We start from the raw sequence: 22,609 nt of genomic DNA, 5'->3' as shown, positions 1-22,609 counted from the left end.
GTCCTCTAAAAGGTCATACCTAGGTGGCACATTAACTACAATTACTTTTGAGACAGGTAGTTTGGAAATCTTACCTCTGAGAGTCGTAATTAGTTCCTAACCTTCATTTGCAGCAATGTCATTTGTACCACTCACAATTACCACATAATTGTCCTTCCCTAACACAGGATCACAACTTGAAAGGACGTCTTCAGTTTTGGCACCTGGTTTTATTAGTCCTAAAACCTCAGTTTCTGGATTCTGCAGCTCATCCTTGATGCCTTCTGCCATACCCCGCCCTTGACTGTCCGCGTAGAGATGAATCTTTGGCGATCTTGACTTCCGGTTGGTTTTCTTTTTCTCTAGGTTACCTCCACTGGATTTAAAATTATTTGGAAAACTTGGTGTGCCTTCTTCTGGAACTTGCTGAAGTAACTGAAATCTATTTTGGCACTGCAAAGGGTTTTTTCCCGGTTTTAAGTTGTACGTAGTTTCTCCCATATGTTTAATATTAGGCCTAAAATGGCTACGCATCACTTCCGTCCAAGGCGATCTTTCTTCTCCAATGTCTTCTTTACCTTCCAGTTTCTTTATTCTGTCCTTTAAGCTTTCATATTCATGTTTCAGAGCGCATAAGTCTTCTTGTGGCACTCCTAAAATCTTAATTATAGTTTCGTATGTCTTTCTTTCTTGTTGTTCTGCCTCACTATCGGTTTGTTTACACTCGCGACACAGCCACTCACTTTCTTCAATATCAGTCCTATTTACAATATTTGCACAACGAAAATGGTACCATTCATTACACTTACGACACAGAATCCCATTTTTAACTACTCTTCTGCATTTGCCACATTTTTCACCGCATCTTACACCATTATCTACTACGGATATCACAGACTCACACACAGTAGTCGCCATCTTACTTGTCAACTTCTATGTCCGTTTTAACCGTGTCTGAGTGACAATAAATCAGGAATTTTTTCAGTCATTTTTCGTGAAAATCCAGTTATTAACATACGATATCAGTTTTACGCGAAGTTATTCATTATTAAAGCATTGTGCGTTATTAGACGTCGTGGATTCTAGTAAGGATTTTTATTTCAGTTCTTTTGTCAGTGATAGTCGCTGAGTTTGGGAAAGAGAGGTTAGTTGTGTCGTGTGAGTCGAGATAGGATTTGTGAATCACGTGTTTGGAAACCTGTCAATGAAGCCGGGACTTGTGGGAGCCCGAGGAAGACTTTATAATATTGGGAATGGAATGCAGAATACAAGAATCCGCGCCGGTGTTAATTTGCGACGTGTAGATTATTGTGGTACTTTTAAAAGTAAATCTATGAGCATATTTGGTTGGTCAGAATATATCGTATTTTGTAATTAGTCTTTTGCGAAGTTAAATGTTTCATTCTTTGAGGTCAGTCAGGCAAGATGAACAGATGTTTCATATCGAGACTGACAGTCAGAGAAGGGTCGTTTGTATCGAGATCGCCAGCTGATCGAGGGGGGACAGTTGTATAACGGAACGTGTAGTGGTTTGCGTGTAGGATGAAGATTGCATTCTTGGTAACGGAGATAAATAATTATTATTATTATAATTACGAAATCTAGTTGAAATTTCCATCCGGGAATAACTTGCGAGTTGTTGGATACTGGGAATTTGTTAAATTCAGATCGTAATGAACATTTGAGACCACGAACTTAGAGTATAATGAGTAAGGTTAGCCAAATTCAGGGTTGTCCAAAATATAGAGCGGTGGTAGTGATGATTGTTCTTTCGTGAGGGGTGCGCAAACTTTATGAAATGTTATGACGAGTAATAACATCGTAATTGGCTTACATTATACGGTGAATTACTTTTGGTTTGTACGTAATTATTAGGGTTATCCAAGTGTTAATAATGGCTAGGGTTAGATTAGATTTAAAGTGTGAGATCATGAAACAAGATATAAACTGGACATGAATTGTGTAATATTTCTTTTCCAGCATCAGGAATCAACAGATTAGCATCAAACATGATTAAACGAATTACGTCAATAATTGTGTAGGACCTTCTGAAGAAACCACTCGTCCGTGGAAATAGAATATGTTGTTCTTTAAGATTTCATTAAATCATTTGAATTTGTTGAATTATTAACTTCAGTGAAAACCATATTTTGAAATAACTTTAAAATCAAGCGTATAACGCGAAGATGCATTCTGGAAATCGTAGTTTATTTTCTGGGGTATATGTAAATGTTAACGTGACGATTAAGGGGACATATCCGAAGGTAATGGATTTTACTGCCACAAAGTATTGTGAGCATTGTTGTTGTTGCATTATTTGACTTTGATTGATTGAGCAGAAAATGTGCTGGGGACGGTAAAGTGGAAACTTTGGTCATCAACCGATGTAACTAAATTGTGTTTAGCCTTCAGCTTAGAAACTTGGATGATCAGGAGGTCATCAACCTCAGTGACTTAGATTAAAGGCCACATGCCACTGTAGCATCATTTTCCTTGCGGTCATCATCCGCAATGACTTTAAAGTAATTTAGAAGTTTAGATGTCGGCCCCTGACATAGTCGCAGGTCACATCGATTCAATTAAGGGTCCATGCCGTATAACCACTGTGTGGCACACACCGATTGGACTGCCTTAATTATACCCAGAGTCCAGAGTTCGTGTTACGAGGGCTCGACCATAAAGAATCACTATGATGGTATATGTAGTCTCACATGGAAGCCGAATTTAAGGATTTCCAGACTTCCCTTTCTTTAATTAATAATTAAGACAATGGTTTCTAATAAGGATGCCCATCAGGCAGATATGCCAAAGGTTCACACCAGTGTTATGACCATATGTGTAAAATGATAGTGGTGTCCAGTGGACACGATTGGATCCCAGTGATACCGATGATAAATGATTAACTCTTCAGAGATTACTTGAAAAAATAGGAATATTTTTAAACAGACCTTTCTTTTGAGTAGTGCACCCGCCCCTATCCTAAAAAGGCTCCGGTATGAGATCAATAGGGTCGCACACGGGTCTAAGAAATTATAAATAAATAGGCGCTGAACTAAAGTAATCCTTATAGGCATGCTGGGTAGGAAATACGGGTCATACCTTACTAAAATGAGAACACATTCGGACTAAATTTTAGCTAACAAGGCCGGTTTATTTAACCTTGATGGTGATGAGAATGACGCATTAAAATACACTGATGAACTACATTAATATTTATAAGTGTTGTTGTGAATTATTCTCTGCACATTTGTTCATTATGTGTGATAGAAATGAGTGAGTTTATCGCGAAGCGATGTATCATGACTTGACTCGAATGGAAAATTTTACCGTAACACTGAGGCTATATCATATCACTAACACATAAAACTAACATGCACGCAACAACATGTCTGAGCGATCCCTACTCTAATGAAAACCTAGATTTCCCAATGAAATGACATAAAAGAAAAATACACAAATATGAAATATGAAACGACACCTCGGTTCGAACCAACCCTCGCTAATATAGACATTGCCGGGCCGATAGACAGAACCATCGCCGACCTTATTTACAATCAAAGCATGACACATAGAACACATAAAAATCATACATGATATGCAGCAAATACATGAGGCACTCCAATCTTCTTTTTGGCATTGTAGTCTTCCAATGCCTACGCTGAGCATTGAACTGACAACCCCTTGCGATGAAGACATGGTCCTGTAATCCCTACCTATATTATATTCAAACAATTAACAATGATTCTCTGGCAAACATTAGCATTATCGACAGGACCACTTGTTAATAAATACACTACTCTGGCGTGTTGAATAAATCATATACTTCCCTTTAACTTAATGTCCCTCTTTCCTCAGTTACGGGACACGCGCACAAAAAAACACAACTGGGAGCAAGGTCGAATGGCCACGTCCGCCACCCCAGGGGTCGATAGCCCTATATAACAAGCGTAACATTCCCTTTCAAAAAGAAACAAAAACACTTCACACTGAAGTACATCCACAAAATAATATAAGGGCTCATTCCTCATGAAACGCGCAAATCACCTTAAATTCAACACATACTTTTCAACAGTATCACGTCACTTTTACAACGCGACACCGGTATTAAAATGCTAATATTTGCGTGACTATTATTATTATTATTATTATTATTATTATTATTATTATTATTATTATTATTTCCATCTTTTGACTGTCAATATACATTACTTACCTGGTGCTTTGATCATACCTGGTCATCGTGTGGAATCTACTTTGCACTCACAATTTAATTGCGCCCTCAACGGCAATTAAACCCTAATTAATAACTTCTAATTATTGATAGTTATACCAGGTCACTTTATAATCACACGGCAAGTCATTAATTAATTAATTCGATATTCACACGGATTAATATTTGACACTCGCATTATAATCACATCCTGATAAATTTGATTAAATAATCCAACTTAAGTACAACACCCCTTATCTAAATATTTCATGGAAGGCCCTTAGGGTATCAGTTCTGCCGGCGATCCTTGTAGCTCCGTGCCCTCACGAAATATAGTACTTACCATTTTTATCTGTCATGCACTTATCAAAAGAGAATAATTGCACTCTAACTGCAATTCCCAAAACTCATTATTACCGGTCTTCTGACGCAAATAATCAAAAAAACCTCCCAAGATAAATAAATGAATAAATCTCTGCCACATGCAAAACTAACGTATTATATTCCATAAATTATTTACAATCAATCACTCAGACCTGTCGCCGACTTCAAAAACTAGGAATTAAAAACTACGTGCCCATTTCGGTCCATTGGACTACATCTTTAACCTTTTATAGCGTCAGCTTATGATAAACATTTCCCATCCCCTCTAGACATGCCAGATATTAAGATTAATACTCATCTCTATCACGATGGCGACATCTTTGTCAGGTCAGGAGATCCATCCTGGGTTTACTGCCGCTCCATGGACACCACAGTAATCAGTTACAGCTCCATCACCGCTTCAGGCTTGAAGTCCATTGTTCCTTGCTGATGAAACCACTGGTAGTACTCCTGTGCACAGACACGTCACTATTTAAATTTACACTTCAATCAATCAGCGTTCAACATGAACGTTCGGGCACTACTTCGAATACTATTCGGTCACTCGCGGTTCAGTACCGAATTCCGTCTATCACAGCTACTATAGCCTTTGTTGCTCGTTGGCACTGCCGTGCTACAGTAATAATAATAATGTCATTACGTTCCTCACTGTAAGTTCGCGATAAAACACTGTTCATTAAATATTCACGTAGATGTCACGGAGACTAACTCTGTTCATCATTTTTTAAGACGAGTTATTTGACTTCACTTGAAAATTTAAGTTTAAGTCACTAGAACAAAGAACTAGTGCGAGCGTAGCGAATATAGCTCCGCCGTCACCAAGCTGAAAATCCCGAGTGACGCGCCTTGCCACACGCAGCGCTTTTTACAAGGGGCGGTCTTCCCTTTCCCCGAATCCGTATGTGGCCCATCCACGGCAAGTCAGGGGTGTGATAGTGCGACTATCAGGTGACCAGTAACCTCCTGACGTGATCGAGACATAACCGCCCAATTTTCCTTCATTAGATTTCGTGTAATTAATTAAAGTCTGTCGAGCTTCCCCCTCTCTGCTCTGGTGAACTCCCGTCTGAAGGGTAAGTGGTGACGATAACCAGATGGCCTTTGGTAACTTTCCACTCATAACTGAGGCCTTATTCCTTTTTGTATGAAAAGTTAGCATGTAATATGACATTAGAGACTCTACATAAATGGCTCAATCATAGTTGTCTCTTTTAAAGTGAAGAACGACTCCAGAATTCAGATTTGAATAAATTTTATCTCGTAGAGAATTAAGTTGGCTAGTCCGAAATAAAGATGGCTCTGGTATTCCGCTTCGGAAAAATCTGTTCCCCCTCATTCTGTCAGTCGTGAGGAAGGGATGTTTCTTCTCGAGTGACGTCATGGAAAACCACCGATTGTAGCTCCACTTGACTCTGGCTAGGCTTGGCTACTGTTGCGTCCCCCGTTACACAAAGGAAGTATTGCACAGTGAGTTGCAAATAAAGAAATCCTGTAATATAAATTCTGAAGACTCAATTTATCTATCGTAATGATGCGGATATTAATTAATTTCGATGTCCCTTTTCTCAGATAGCATTGCGTCTGTAATTTGGAAGGTCAGTATTAGCCAAAGGTCCTTAGATCATGCCCCTGTCAGGTTCAGTAGATAGATTAGAATTACTGAACCCTACCATTACCTCAGCAAGTGACGAAGAACCCGATACGACCCAAGAGACAGATCTCATGAAATTTTGCTGATAGGTAAGGAAGATAGGTATACTTCAGTGTGGACCAAAGGGTTCAATATGTTTAAATTTTCTAGTATCTTGTGTGTGATTTGTCTGTGAGACTTTAAAATGTATAGTTAAGTATGTAGCATTCCTGAGTCAATCATTACATTAAGAATTGTAGTGTTTCAAATGCAATGTAGTTCTATGTTTTCCTGATGGCCTGTTATCTTAGCCCGCAGTTTGCACCACGCATAATGGTGAACTATTGAACTAAGGTAGATTACGCTGACACAAATATCAAGCCTGCTTCCTTTCCAGCCTATCCTACACCGTGACTTCAATTAAACCATGGGCATACAACACCGATGCGACTGAGTGCCAAAAACTGTGACGATAGTATTTCGTATCATTGGCAATAGGAAACATATAAGTGGGGCTTATGGAAAGCGTTGGTGTGAAGTTAAATTCCTAATTATAGTTCAAAGTGAATTAAAATGCATAAGGGCTGTGTAGCATATGGTTTTACACAACTTCAAACATTTTAGAGTGGAATTCAGTTTCACAGGTTAGCATATTTTGTGTGAAAATTATTGTTAAAAGTGCCTAAACTTCTACGGTACTTCTGTCGATTTTTTATTTGATCCTGATTTTTAACTGTTAAACGCAGGTTCCTCTTCTCTAACCCAGAAATATGAAATAAATGGGGGTGAGCAATTCGTAGAGAATATTGGTCTTCCATACCATATTTGCAGCAAACACTTTACAGCTGATAGTTACTAACTAAGGCCAGCTGCATCCAAAATGTTTTGAAAGAAGACTCTGCTGCTCCCGTATTTATTTTTCCGGGACATCTCCAAGAAATGTCTGCGTTGGCGACCTCTGGTTCGCACGGAATATACAATTATTTTTGTGAGTTTTATTAGAATTCTAATTGTCAATGTAAGATGTGATCCACCAATTTAACCAAAAATCATCCTATGCTGGGGCAATTCATCGCAACAAATTTATTCTGTAGGGGGAAGGTGCAGTTCTGGAAATTAAGAGGAATTCGAAAATGTGCAGGAAAATAAGTAAATCCAAACGGAACCAGTCTCGAAGTCTCCAAATAAAGTGAGGTTAAGCGAGAAGATGGTGTACCCTTTATTAACAATCATATTTATGGGATTACCCCAATGAAGGTCTTTGCTTATATTAACACCTAGGTACTTACAATGATACCCAAAAGGAATTTTCACCCAGTCAACGCAGTAATTAAAACTTTTCCTATTTGTGAAACTCACAACCTGACTTTTAACCCCGTTTATCAACATACCGTTGCCCACTGTCCATCTCAAAACACTATCGAGGTCACCCTGCAGCCGCTCACAAACTTGTAACTTATTTATTACTCTCTACAGAAAAATATTATCTGCAAACAGCCTGATCATTGATATGTATAAGAAAACATAAAGGTCCAATAATACTGCCTTGAGGAATTCCCCTCTTAATTATTACAGGGTCAGATAAAGCTTCGCCTACTCTAATTCTCAGAGTTCTATTTTCTAGAAAAATAGCCACCCATTCAGTCACTCTTTTTTCTAGTCCAATAGCACTCATTTTTGCCAGTAGTCTTCCATGATCTACCTTATCAAATGCCTTAGATAGGTCAATCGTAATACATTCCATTTGGTCTCCTGAATCCAGGATATCTGGTATATCTTGCTGAAATCCTACAAGCTGAGCTTCAGTGGAATGACCTTTCCTAAATCCAAATTGCCTTCTATCAAACCAGTTAATAATTTCGCAAACATGTGTAATATAATCAGAAAGAATGCATTCCCAAAGCTTACATACAATGCATGTCAAACTGACTGGCCTGTAGTTATCAGCTTTATGTCTATCACCCTTTCCTTTATACACAGGGGCTACTATGGCAACTCTCCATTCATTTGGTATAGCTCCTTCAACCAAACAATAATCAAATAAATATTTCAAATATGGTACTATATCTCAACCCATTGCCTTTAGTATATTCCCAGAAATATTTTCAATTCCAGCTGCTTTTCTAGTTTTCAACTTTGTATCTTACTGTAAATATAATTGTTATCATAGGTAAATTTTAATATTTTTATTGTTACTCACCTCCCCTACCCGGACATTATCCTTGTAACCAACAATCTTTACATACTACTGACTGAATACTTCTGCCTTTTGAAGATCCTCGGATACACACTCCCCTTGTTCATTTATGATTCCTGGAATGTCCTTCATTGAACCTGTTTCTGCCTTAAAGTACCTATACATACCTTTCCATTTTCACTAAAATTTGTACGACCACCAATTATGCTTGCCATCGTGTTATCCTTAGCTGACTCTTTGCTAGATTCAATTTCCTAGTAAGTTCCTTCAATTTCTACTTATTTCCATAACCATTTCTAACTCTATTTCGTTCCAACCTGCACCTCCTTCTTAGTCTCTTTACTTCTCTGTTATAATTTAGTGGATCCTTACCATTCCTTACCACCTTTAAAGGTACAAACCTATTTTCACATTCCTCAACAATTGCTTTAAACCCATCCCAGAGCCTGTTTACATTTTTATTTACAATTTTCCAGCGATCATAGTTACTTTTTAGAAACTGCCTCATGCCTGTTTTATCAGCCATATGGTACTGCCTAATAGTCCTAAAAAACAATTGGGATGTTACAAAGTTATATAGTAGGAACTATTTTACTGTTGTGAAAATATGAATTTTACTGTTGTAAAAATACCATGTTGAATGACGTTATAGGGTCTCGTATTTTAATAAGGTCCAGATTATGGAATATGTAATATTATGTGAAAGTCTTCCTATTGAATAAAAGAGGAATTTTATGTGCCAGCCTAGGAGCTGACGAAATTGAGGCCAGCAGTGAAGCTGACAAAGCGTTAGAGGTTGTTGAACAAGAAGACATTGCATTAATGAATCAGTTGATTGAGCGGAGGAATGCATACGGCAATTTGTGTTTGCCAATAACTGGTAAGGGCCAAATGAAGAAGCAAAGTAATGTGAGTTACATAACATCGTTATGAGATAATAGTTACATGATTAAATCACTTAGGATTGTTCCGACAATGTGCATTAAAGCCAGAAAATACCCTATTGATGTATTTAAAATTGTTATGGACATGATTTTTGGTCATCATACTTTTCTAATATTATTATTATAATGGCTTGTTGTTTTAGGGGGCCTAACATCGAAAGTCAACGGCCCCATTATTATTATTACTGTAAATAAAATTTTCAGGTAGTGTTTACCTACATGTTTTACTGGTTTATAAAAATTTATTCTGTCCATTCAGTATATAATTAAATCGTATAGTAGAAAATATGAGGATAACCACGATATCAATATTATTCATTGCCGTGGTGGTCGGCGATTTTGGTGACAATACTTTATTGGACACTGTAATCAGCCAACATCATAAATATTCATATTATGTAACCTGACGTTGAATTTCCTTCGTACACCTCCTTGTGTGGGGAACTTGCAAATGTATAGTTGTATATAGACTAGTGGTAGGATGTCATTATTTTTCAGAAGTGTGATTTTTTAAATTTCGATTATAGAATAGTCTATTCATTTGACTGTGACTCCGTTTGTAAATATCAATCAATCACTACTGATCAACATTTAGGGAAGTCGCCCAGATGGCAGATTCCCTATCTGTTGTTTTCCTAACCTTTTCATCAATGATCGCAAAGAAATTGGAAAATTATTGAATATTACCCTTGGTAAGTTATTCCAATCCCTAACTCCCCTTCCTATGAACGAATATTTGAACAAATTTGTCGTCTTGAATTCAAACTTTACCTTCATATTGTGATCATTCTTACTTTTAAAGACAACTCAAACTTATTCGTCTACTGATGTCCTCACACGCCATCTCCCCGCTGACAGCTCGGAACACACCACTTAATCGAGCAGCTCGTCTCCTTTCCCCAAGTCTTCCCAGCCCAAACTTTTCAACGTATTTATAACGCTACTCTTTTGTCGCAAATAACCCAGAACAAATCGAGCTGCTTTTCTTTGGATTTTTTCCAGTCCTTTAATCAAGTAATCCTGGTGAGGGTCCCATACACTGGAACCATACTCTAGTTGGGGTCTTACCAGAGACTTATATGACCTTTCTTTTACATCCTTAGTACAACCCCTAAATACCCTCATAACCATGTGCAGAGATTTGTACCCTTTATTAACAATCATATTTATGGGATTATCCCAATGAAGGTCTTTGCTTATATTAACACCTAGGTACTTACAATGATCCCCAAGAGAAATTTTCACCCAGTCAACGCAGTAATTAAAACTGAGTGTACTTTTCCTATTTGTAAAACTCACAACCTGACTTTTAACCCCGTTTATCAACATACCGTTGCCCACCGTCCATCTCAAAACACTATCGAGGTCACCCTGCAGCCGCTCACAAACTTGTAACTTATTTATTACTCTCTACAGAAAAATATCATCTGCAAACAGCCTTATCTCTGATACCACTTCTTTACACATATCATTGATATGTATAAGAAAACATAAAGGTCCAATAATACTGCCTTCAGGAATTCCCCTCTTAATTATTACAGGGTCAGATAAAGCTTCGCCCACTTTAATTCTCTGAGTTCTATTTTCTATTTTCTATTTCCCATTCAGTCACTCTTTCTTCTGGTCCAATAGCACCCATTTTTGCCAGTAGTCTTCCATGATCTACCCTATCAAATGCCTTAGATAGGTCAATCGAAATACAGTCCATTTGGCCTCCTGAATCCTGGATATCTGCTATATCTTGCTGAAATCCTACAAGCTGAGCTTCAGTGGAATAACCTTTCTTAAACCCAAATTGCCTTCTATAAACCAGTTATTAATTTCGCACACATGTCTAATATATTCAGAAAGAAGGCTTTCCTAAAGCTTACATGCAATGCATGTCAAACTGACTGGCCTGTAATTTTCAGCTTTATGTCTATCACCCTTTCCTTTATACACAGGGGCTACTATAGCAACTCCCCATTCATTTGGTATAGCTCTTTCAACCAAGCAATAATCAAATAAGTATTTCAGATATGGTACGATATCTCAACCCATTGCATTTAGTATATCCCCAGAAATCTTATCAATTACAGCTGCTTTTTTGTTTTCAACTTTGTATCTTATTGTAAATATAATTATTATCATAGGTAAATTTTAATATTTTTATTGTTACTCACCTCCCCTACCCGGACATTATCCTTGTAACCAACAATCTTTACATACTACTGACTGAATACTTCTGCCTTTTGAAGATCCTCGGATACACACTCCCCTTGTTCATTTATGATTCCTGGAATGTCCTTCTTTGAACCTGTTTCTGCCTTAAAGTACCTATACATACCTTTCCATTTTCACTAAAATTTGTACGACCACCAATTATGCTTGCCATCATGTTATCCTTAGCTGACTCTTTGCTAGATTCAATTTCCTAGTAAGTTCCTTCAGTTTCTACTTATTTCCATAACCATTTCTAACTCTATTTCGTTCCAACCTGCACCTCCTTCTTAGTCTCTTTACTTCTCTGTTATAGTATAGTGGATCTTTAAAACTCCTTGCCACATTTAAAGGTGCAAACCTATTTTCATATTCCTCAACAATTGCTTTAAACTCATCCCAGTGTCTGTTTACATTTTTATTTACAATTTTCCAGCGATCATAGTTACTTTTTAGAAACTGCCTCATGCCTGTTTTGTCAGCCATATGGTACTGATTAATAGACCTAACTTTAATACCTTCTTTCCTTTCATATTTATTTTTAACTAAGACAAAAACAGCTTCGTGATCACTAATACCATATATTAATTCAGTTTCTCTATAGAGTTCATCTGGTTTTATCTTGCACCACATCCAAAATATTCTTCTCTCTAGTTGGCTCGATCACTTTCTGAATCAGCTTCCCTTCCCATATTAACTTACTTGCCATTTGTTGTTCTTGCTTCCTGTCGTTTCCTTCCCAATTGACATTTGGTAAATTGAGATCACCTGCTACTATAACATTCCTTTCCATATCATTCCCAACATAGCTGATTATCTTATCAAATAAATCTGAATCAGCGTCAGCGCTACCCTTTCCCGGTCTCTACACTCCATGTATTGTATTGTATTGTATTGTATTTTATTTCGTCCAACTGATCATACAGTGATATGGGACACGTCAATAATCATATTTACAGTAACAAAGGATAAAACAGTAATATACATGCCATGTTAAATAAAGAGAAATATACAATGTGGTAAAGAGGCACAGATTTTAAAAAAATTAAAAAAGTGATACATAAGTTAATTTTCAAGAGCTAAGTATTCTTCAATAGAATAAAAACAATGGTTAGAAACAAATTTGAATAATTCTTAAATTTTGAACATGGTTTTATCTGCTTAATGTAGTCTGATAATTTATTAAATAAATGTACTCCTGCATAACTCAAACTTGATTCATATAGCTTAGTTTTGTGTGGTTCTATGTGCAGACTGTGTTTATTTCTAGTATTATACCTATGTACATCAGAGTTTATGGTGTAGCTGTTTACATTCTCCTTCATATATACAAGTGTATGGAAGATATAAAGGCTAGGCAATGGTAAAATAAAATAAAATAAAATAAAATAAAATAAAGTTTAAAGTATTTCTTGCAGCTTGTCCTCCTGCCGACACCGGCCATTCCTCTAATTATTTTCTTTTGTAACTTAAAGATGTCCATAGAACGCCGACTCCGTATGTTTCTAATATTGGTCTTAAAACGTGCCACTATTATCCTTTCCGTCACTGGGTACAACTCCGTAAGGCTCCTCGTGGCCTCCTTATCCATTAATGTACCCACACCTCCATAACTCGCTCCGTCGCCCTCGGGTCTTCCATAGTATACAAATGTAGCTCCATCATGGGTTGCCAATTCCCCAAACTCACTCCATCTTACCTCACTCAAACCTAGGATGTTCAGGCCATAACTCCTCATACATGCCACTGCCTGTCGTAGCCTTCCACTTTCCCGCAGAGTCCTCATATTCCATAGCCCAATTTTCGTTAGCCTTTTCAAGCCAAAGGTCGTCATCTTTGGATCAGTCCGGTTTCTCATTGATGATGTTTCTGTAATAAGGTAATTTAAGGTTGTGCGAGTTATTGGCCCACAGGACCCGAGCTTGGTGGTGGGGCTGCCACCTACGCCTCCAAGCCTGCTGTTTTCTGTTGGGGTAGTCTCCCTTAGCCTTTGAAGATCCCACTTCACCACAAGGCAGTGGTTTTCCTCTTTATTTTACCCCAAGAGGAAGGGTTGCCTCCTCCGCCAACTTTGCCGTACCAAAGGTCTCCTTCTCCGCCTCAGTTGCCGTTAAGGACTTCTCCAGAGCCCCGTTAGCCGTTACTTTTCAGGGTTGCTGTAAGGCCTTCACAGCTACCGTAGTGGTCCTGGGGCACACAAGGTCCCCGCTGTACTTCACCCTTGCAGGCTATCCCCTACTTCGTACCGTTGCCCGTCCCCCACGACGTGGACGAGGGGTTGGACTTATGGGGGTCCTCCATCATGTTAGATTCTGCATTAAGGTCTGATAGGTTGTAGTTGGTCTTATATCAGCTGACTAATGAACTAATATTATGAGTGAAGCCATTTTATTAGTCATGCCTACATCTTTATGAAACAGAATGTGGTTAACTATTAATTATTTTATATGAGTTCTAATATTATTAGGTAATATTATTAGTTGGGTTTATGAAACATGCCCCTGGATTGGTTAGGGTAGGTTAGTGACAAAACTATTGGTTTGTGAATTTTATTTCATCATTACACATGGTTATGATGCCGCGGATAGAGCACTCACATCCAGCACACGCCATAACCCTTGTAAAGTGACTTTTTTTTAATTTTTCCGAATTTTGAAATCGGTGGTTCTCTTACTTTAAGGGACTTTGGCAGCCTTGTACCAAGGTCTGTCTAGGGAGGTCTGGTCACGCTACCACAATCCTTTGCGGTGGCGGCCATATTGAGTCTCAAATATCGTTGTTAAGTGGGCGTGCCCGATGTAATGATGTGAGTTATTACTTGTATTTTGAAGGAAAACGGGATACTGCGCCGCACCAAATTGTCAAAATAAGACAACTGACGGAATTAGAGTGTTTCGCTTCCCAAGAGATAAGCAAAGGAGAGCTCAGTGGGTACAAAACTGTAGGCGTGACAAATGGCAACCTACAGATAATTACTTCTTGTGCGAGGTTAGTGAAATTATACATTCGTATTATTCCTGAATAACAGTATGTTTATATGAACGTTGTTTTATATTTATAGGTCTTATTATGTTTATTTTTGCTAGTGGCTTTACGTCGCACCGACACAGATAGGTCTTATGGCGACGATGGTAGAGGAAAGGCCTAGAAGTTGGAAGGAAGCGGCAGTGGCCTTAATTAAAGCACAGCCCCAGCATTTTCCTGGTGTGAAAATGGGAAACCACGGAAAGCCATCTTCAGGGCTGCCGACAGTGAGGTTCGAACCCACTATCTCCCGCATGCAAGCTCACAGCAGCGCGCCTCAAACCGCACGGCCAGCTCGCCCGATGTATTTTCTTCTAGCATCATTTTGAAGAATAGCAATTTGAACTAACAAGGGCAGATGGACGGAAACTACTCAAGTGGAATTCCATTCCAACAATTTTCAAAGTCCCTAATCCACCTATGTCTTTGACATATAATAGGAAACCTCCCAAAGAAAGAGAATTGTCTTTCAAAACAAGCAAGGAAAGTAACAGGAAATGTGTAATACTAGTATTCATGTTTATGAAAATTTCCTTGTCAAGTGTCCGGCTCCATGGTTAAATGGTTAGTGTGCTGGCCTTTGGTCACAGGGGTCGCAGGTTCGATTCTCGGCAGGTTCAGGTATTTTGACAAAAATTGGTCAATTTCGCTGGCACGGGAGCTGGGTGTATGTGTCGTCTTCATCTTCATTTCATCCTCATCAGATGCGCAGGTCGCCTACGGGAGTCAGATCAAAAGACCTGCACCTGGCGTGGCGAACTTGTCCTCAGACGCTCCTGGCACTAAAAGCCAAACGCCATTTCATTCCATTCCTTTTCATGTAAACTACAGACAGTATCATTCTAACCCTACATGCAACGTAGAAATGTTTCACAGATATTTGAAATGCTTGTTCCTGTTCAGTTACCAATTATAATCACAACAAACAATAGGCCTATCACTTCAAACCAACAATTTATGTCCAGCTGGCCATCATTACAACAATTGCATTGATAATAGCAGTCTTATACTGTACTGTAGTTATTATTTACAGCTAAATTTCATTTATCTTAAATGCTCTATAGAGTACATTATATGGCTGGACAAATACTTAAAGATCACAACACTCGCTTCACTCGCACTAACCAACTACTGTAATTGAATGTACCGTAGCCTAACATAATATCCTTATGTAATCCCTAAAATAGCCTAACCTAGGTTAACTCAACTTAATAGTGACTGAATTTCTATTTCTTATGAAATCGTGTCTACCAATGGCTTTAATTTTCTTAACCATTATTATTATTATTATTATTATTATTCTTTCTTTCTTTCTTGCGAACCGGCCAAACTTAGGACCACGCCAATACCACTTCACTTCCTTCTAATCATCCCTTCTTCCTTCCTCTTTCTCCACAGTGCCTTCATTCTTTCAGAATGTTGCGCTCTTCTCTCTTCAGTCCATCTTCCCCCTCTGCGCTCTTTCTTTTCTTCAACCAGAACTTTTATGTTGGAAAGTCTTTTCCTGAATTGGTCTCTATCACGACATTCTTCATCTGCAATTCCTAACCTCTTGAGTTCTTCCTTCATCTGTTTGGCATATCCCCCCTGGCTCTTCAAGTAGTATATTTTATTAAAAATTTGTTTATTTAACCTTGTTGGATCCATTCTGACCATGTGTCCATAGAATCGCAACCGTCTTTTCCTTATTGTTGTTTCCAGGTCTTCTGTTATTTTGTATATCTCCTTATTTGAGCGTAATCTGTAGTTTCCCTCTACCACCCTTGGGCCGTAAATCATCCTCAATATTCTCCTTTCAATCTTTAGTAGTTTTTCCAGGTTCGTTAGTGTTGCTGTTTCCACCCCATACAGAATCACTGGTTTTACCACAGCATCATAATGTCTTAGTTTCGCATTGATGGAGAGATTCTTTTTGTTGTAAATGGCTTTGGTGGCAATGTTTAGCCTTTCCAACTTAAGTCTTCTATTTTCCATGGCCGCTTTATCCATCCCGTTGCTGCTGATAATTTCTCCCAGGTATTTAAACTGCTTTGTGACCTTCACTTCGCCATATTTCGTCTTCATTGTTCTCTTCACATAATTCCTGTCCGTGCTCATCATCTCTGTTTTCGTGAAGGAGATTTTTAAACCTGTTTTCTCAGCTATATCCTGTAGTTCATTTATCTGTGTTATTGCTTCCTGTTCTGTCTCAGCGAAGAGTGCCAAATCATCAGCAAAGGCCAAACACTTGGGTTTGACATGTTTATTTTTACTACCTATTATAGCACCTGAGTCATTATGTTTCCACAGTGTTTTCATGACCTTATCTAGAACCACGTTGAAGAGTGTTGGGGATAAGCTGTCACCCTGTCTCAGACCTGTTTTTATCTGGAAGGGTTTGCTGATCTCTCCTCGAAATTTCACTTTGGATATGGTGTTTATTATTATTATTATTATTATTATTATTATTATTATTATTATTATTATTATTATATGCACAAATATCAGGATTCAGCTAAGAGCCCCGTGGTGGCCAACTCACGCTCCCTGGTTAGGAGAGTCTGACGCCCCTTTCAGTCGCCTCTTATGACAGGCAGGGAATACCGTAGTTGTTGTTCTATTGCCCCCACCCACGGAGGGAAATCTAATTTGGGTTGTGACTACGACGCCCTTAGCTGAGTCTTGACATTACTTTCACTATTCTAGCCCATCCGACCTCCCCTGGTCAACACTTGTTCTTTTCCGACCTCGACGGCATTAGCGCATTCGAGGCCTGGGAAGTTTTTTCATTTCCACGCACTTTGTGGCCTTCATCTTTCTTTTGCCGATGCCTTCATTTTTCGAAGTTTTTGTCCCCTTCCATTTGTTTTCTTCTGATTAGTGTTTATAGAGGATGGTTGTCCAGTTGTACTTCCTCTTAAAACAATAATCACCACCACCACTTTGTACTATATAGCTGCATGGGTTATCAAAAAACTAGTTAAGAGTAGATAAGAACATCACTCTTGTTGTATTCGTGCAGAATATTTTTGCCTTAGAACCGAAAGATATACCACACGAATGGATAACAACAGTTACCATACATAATTTAATGCACTCAACTCAAGAGGCATTCAGTGTTTGTCAACATACTGGGGTAACCTTTTAGAAACGCAGTATCGGAAATTACTCTCTTAATAAAGAAAACGCTGAAGGTAATTTATTACAACCGTTGTTTAGTACTTTAAATACAGTACTTCAAGTTCAGTATTTCATGTACCGGTAATCATAATATGACACAGGTACTGTACAGATTTCTATGTTTCTATCAATAAGATTGCGTATTTGACAGATGATATTAATAAGAAACACAGTAAGACCAAGTTGTAAGGAAGTAAAAGAGAAGAACATGAGCTTTTCTGTTGATTCTTGTTTCTCAAAAAAGAAAAAAAAAAGAATTTCAGGCTCTGTTAATTATTTTCCTATTCAAATAGCTGTGAATGTATTCATATCATTTAAGTGTTATACAGTTATATATACATGGCCAGGAGATGCCCAATTAAATTCTTTATCAGAATTGGTTGGTATTTTGTTTTTATTTCAATGTACGGTACCGAAATCCTCTAAATTCGAATACACTTGCCTTTGGTTACGCTCGCTTAAAGACCCAATATGGCGGCTCCATAAGTAGCATTCGTGACTTGACCTCCCTAGACAGACTTTGCCTTGTACTTACAGACGATGCGACATCTATCGGAAACAATACGAAGCTTGGTCGGCGAATAGGAACACAGCACAAATATTGGCCGGCCAATACGAACACAGCCCATGGTCAGCTGATTTAGACAGTCTCGGTTGTTTTAATTCTACAAGAGCTTCAACAAAAGAGAGACAGCATATGGTGGGACTTTTACCAGTGTGATGCGATGATCAACCGCAACTGGACTCAGGGAGGCTATGAGTTGAGACACGTTGTGACCAGACTCTCAGTTCATGGGTTTCACCAAGGCCTGTGTATTAAAGCGAGCTTTCATGAGCCAAGTCCGGACTGCAGGTGCAAAAGATGCGGCTAACTTTGTGAACGCTATCACGTACTTAAGTGTAAACAGACGACTGCTCATAAGAATTGTTTCCATGCACATTTGTGCGCAATAAAACATTTATTTATTTAATTCATTTGTTATATAAGAATACATCCGTTGGGGGGGGGGGGGGGAATTTGGTTTCTGGCAAGCATGAAGGTATCGTTGCACATCATTTTTGTATGGTTTTTATTATCCCTAAGTCTGCCACCGGACGGAAACGAAACCGTAAAAGTTTACAGACAATAAATTTAAAAAAATTGAATTGAATTTCCACCACTGATTATGCTGAAGGAAAACCCACAATGCACGTGCTGAAGACTGTGTGTGTGTGTGTGTGTGTGTGAGCATATTATGAATAAGTTATCACGTTCTAAAGTGCTCCAAAAGAGGGACCTTCGTAGCAAAATTCTGCCTGAGGAAGTAATTCCAGCCTAACATAGATTCCACGTCCTAGCAAAACTGCCTTACTGGGTATTGTAAAATTGAAATAATGTTAATTATCTACAATAGCTTGATGGAATATATATGGCCATATGTCTGCATTATGTCATATATTTGCCAACTAGTTCTGTCTGAAGTTAGTTACTCTATGTAGCGCAGAGCGCACGCGTAATCACGTGCTTTATTTTATCACCTGGTTAAAGTTTCACGTCTTGGCACCGTGGGCCCTTTCCGTTCATGTGGTTTTAGGTTACTCAGTGTGTGTATAACTGAAAACAATGGCTACAACTAAAAGAATGGTGTCACTTTCCAGTAACATCTTGAGACATAACAACAGTAATATCACATCTGTGACTAACAGAGCAAGGTAATTCCTTCATTTACTGCTTTATTTTTAAGTATTTCTGTGTTGGTCAGTTTCACCGGTTAACGTACTGTGAAGCACTGGGATAAATTTCCCATAGAGTGATCAGGGGTCCCAGTTTGATAAGAATCCACAATCCATTGTATCATTTCTTTCTTTAAAAAAAAATAATAATATAGCATTTTTCCTGGAAGTATAGTACTCAGGGTTTGAAGGTGACCTTGGGTGTTGTCATCAGATGTATCTTATCATAAATCGTGGATGTGCGCATTTCACTTATTAATAAATCGTAGAGTGCTTTCGGTCGCGTTTTTACATTGATGATTTTATGCATGTTAAATAAAATAGTTTCCATACATCAATTCCGCGTGTCTTCCTAACATTTCATTGCTATTTATCTAGATTCAGTACCGCGTTTAATCAGGGTATAGGAATTGCCTGCCGGTGCCTTGAGGTCAGGCGCGTACAATATCATAATTTAATAAACTGTAGGAAGAATTTTATAGCATTATGAGCACCTGGCATTATCTGGCCCCAGAAAGGGTGTTTCCTTTTCTTTTCCTCTGGGATCAGCTGGAATTTTTCGAGGATGCCTTAATTAAGACTTTGGAAGTTGCATAATACTTTGAACTGAACCAGTGACAATGATTTTCTTAAGCATAATACCTACTGTTCCATTATGTTAATAATTGTGCAGAAATTGCATACCTCGTACCCCACATCAAATAAAGAATACGTGTATCTAGCTATTCGGTATGCATCTCGAAAATCCCAAAACCCACATACATTTATTGCATGTGTTTTTAACTTTACCTTCATATTGGATTTTCAGAATATTATCTGTCCTGAAAATAGCATTCCATCCCACTTGCCTCATAAATTACCTTAGTTTTTACACACTGGATATTGTATAAAAAGACAGTAAGCAGAGTAACTTGGGAGGAAGGGACTGCTTTGTTAGGGCCATACCAGCTTCTGCTCTCCCTGCTATGTATTATGTTTCATTAAGCCACCTCATCTATTCCTTTCGCTATCGTGAAGTATTGGGCAGTGTTAAGGAGATGAGGCATTCACCAGCAGAGTAGACTCATGTACCGGTATATTAATAATTAGAGAGAAATGCCATACTTGATACCCTATAAATCAAATGCTCGTTTAACAGAGTCATGACATTCATGAAAAGTGGTTTGTATTCTTCTGTAAGGCCCTTTGCCCTTAGGTCAGGCACATACAATATGATAATGTAATAAACTTATCTTAGTTCTTGTAGGAAGACCATGATAGCTTTATGGGCACCTGGCATGTTCTGGCCCCAGAAAGACTTCTTTTTGTGTGTATTTTTCACTGGATCAGCTGGATTTTCTTGAGGATGCCATAATAAAGGTGTTTTAAGTTTCATACCAGTTCAAACTGAACCAGTAACAGGGAATTTTCTTCAGCATAATACCTACTATTCAGACAAGCACCTACCTCGTAAATCTCTAAACCCACAAAAATTAGAGCATGTTTTCTTAATTTGTCCCTCTTATTGGATTTCAACTTCCTAAACTTTCTACAAAGAACCTGCTCATTCTTGAAAAATAACAGTAAACATTATCAGGATAAATACCAAAACAAGCCCATAAGATGAGAGTAATTTGTGCTAATCTTTTCAGTTTTCAGAACAAGCACATATGTAAAAGAAGCTGTATGGGTAACAAACTGATGTGAGTCCGGCTCCATGGCTAAATGGTTAGCGCGCTGGCCTTTGGCCACAGGGGTCCCGGGTTCGATTCCCGGCAGGGTCGGGAATTTTAACCTTAATTGGTTAATTTCGCTGACACGGGGGCTGGGTGTATGTGTCGTCTTCATCATCATTTCATCCTCATCATGACGCGCAGGTCACCTACGGGAGTCTAATCAAAAGACCTGCATCTGGCGAGCCGAACTTGTCCTCAGACACTCCCGGCACTAAAAGCCATACGCCATTTCATTTTACTGATAATGTGAAATATAGGCCTAACTGCAAGTAAATAATTTATGTCTCAATAAGTTAAAGTTCACAGCATGTAACAGCATTACTTTATTTAATCTGTACAATGGCAGTGACAAAACATTAACAGTTAAATTATTATCGAGTTGGAGTGTTTGTTAATGTTACCAAGGATCTGAGCCACTCAGCCTGGCAATTTTTTTAAAAAAACTAATCACATTCCTGAATTTACAACATACATGACTGCTTCATGTAGGAAATAGCGTATTTTTGTTTAAAGGAAAAGCTGACTTAGTACTGTTATCTCACCAGGTATCGACAGTCTGCTGTTCACTCGTGTGTGCATGTAATTACATAACGCTGTACGATTTAAAACCTATGTTGGTGTAGGTGACAGGTTCTAAGAGACGTTATAATTCTGATGTAAAATTTAGAGCATTGGCCCCCCCCTTAATATATGCCATTAGCATTTTTTAATTTATGCGTGTTACGTTCTTACTAAATAAATAGAAATTTGGTTTAATTTCAAACCTTGGTAGTTGTCATAACATTGTCGCTTTATTTTTCCTCTCACTCTTTCCTCACACCATTGCTCTCTGCCCGGCACACTGATGGATTGAAATAATAACATTAAGTTATTTATTAGACCACCTAATCAATACAAAATCGTCTTGGATGATTTACATAAATTTGTTAGCTAATGGTGGGACATGTTTCGCCTTCCCTGAAGGCATCATCAGCCATAGTCTTAACCTTAAATTAAAAATAAGCGTTTAAATAACATGTAGTGATGAAATGAATTTTAAAATCTTGAAGAGATTTGAAGTAAAATAACATTAAAAATAACAATGATGGTTTGAAAATACAATGTGATGAGATACAATAGTGGAAGTATTAGCAAAATTAACATTAGAAGGCTGCTAAAATAAGTACAATGGATAAAACAACAGATTGTTATACAACCAGTAGTAAGATTGCATAAAAGTAAAGTTGATAGTCATGGCGGTTATAATTAGACGATGGCGAAAAATCTTATATAATCAAAGTAAAGAGGAGAGAATAAAAGTCAAAGTTAGTCGTGAGATCAGAAGTTCATCATGATCTTGAAGATAAAAGACGAAAGTCAGATGCATATGGTGAAGTTGTAGAACACGTTGAGGATATGAAGTTGGTGAATAGAAGTTGAAGAACAGTTTCAAATAGGATCACTATGGACCATCTC

At 38.1% G+C, this 22,609-nt stretch overlaps 1 protein-coding gene across 2 annotated transcripts in view; it reads left to right on the top strand.

Annotated features, from left to right (window-relative positions):
• The first annotated feature begins 19,234 nt into the window (after nucleotides 1-19,234).
• The window catches only part of Got2 (glutamate oxaloacetate transaminase 2), a 242,510-nt gene continuing 239,135 nt past the window's right edge, over nucleotides 19,235-22,609 (top strand). The window contains exon 1 of one of the 2 annotated variants that reach the window (XM_067140270.2): nucleotides 19,235-19,418. In XM_067140270.2, coding sequence (XP_066996371.1) covers nucleotides 19,330-19,418 — 89 coding nt within the window. In that variant the 5' untranslated portion in view covers nucleotides 19,235-19,329. The remainder of the gene's footprint in view (nucleotides 19,419-22,609) is intronic. The other variant, XM_067140271.2, reaches the window with a different exon arrangement.

The sequence above is a fragment of the Anabrus simplex genome, chromosome 2 (genome assembly GCF_040414725.1).
Source record: "Anabrus simplex isolate iqAnaSimp1 chromosome 2, ASM4041472v1, whole genome shotgun sequence".
NCBI classification, from domain to species: domain Eukaryota; kingdom Metazoa; phylum Arthropoda; class Insecta; order Orthoptera; family Tettigoniidae; genus Anabrus; species Anabrus simplex.
The sequence above is the reverse complement of the archived record's forward strand: the minus strand, read 5'-3'. Positions and strand labels throughout refer to the sequence as shown.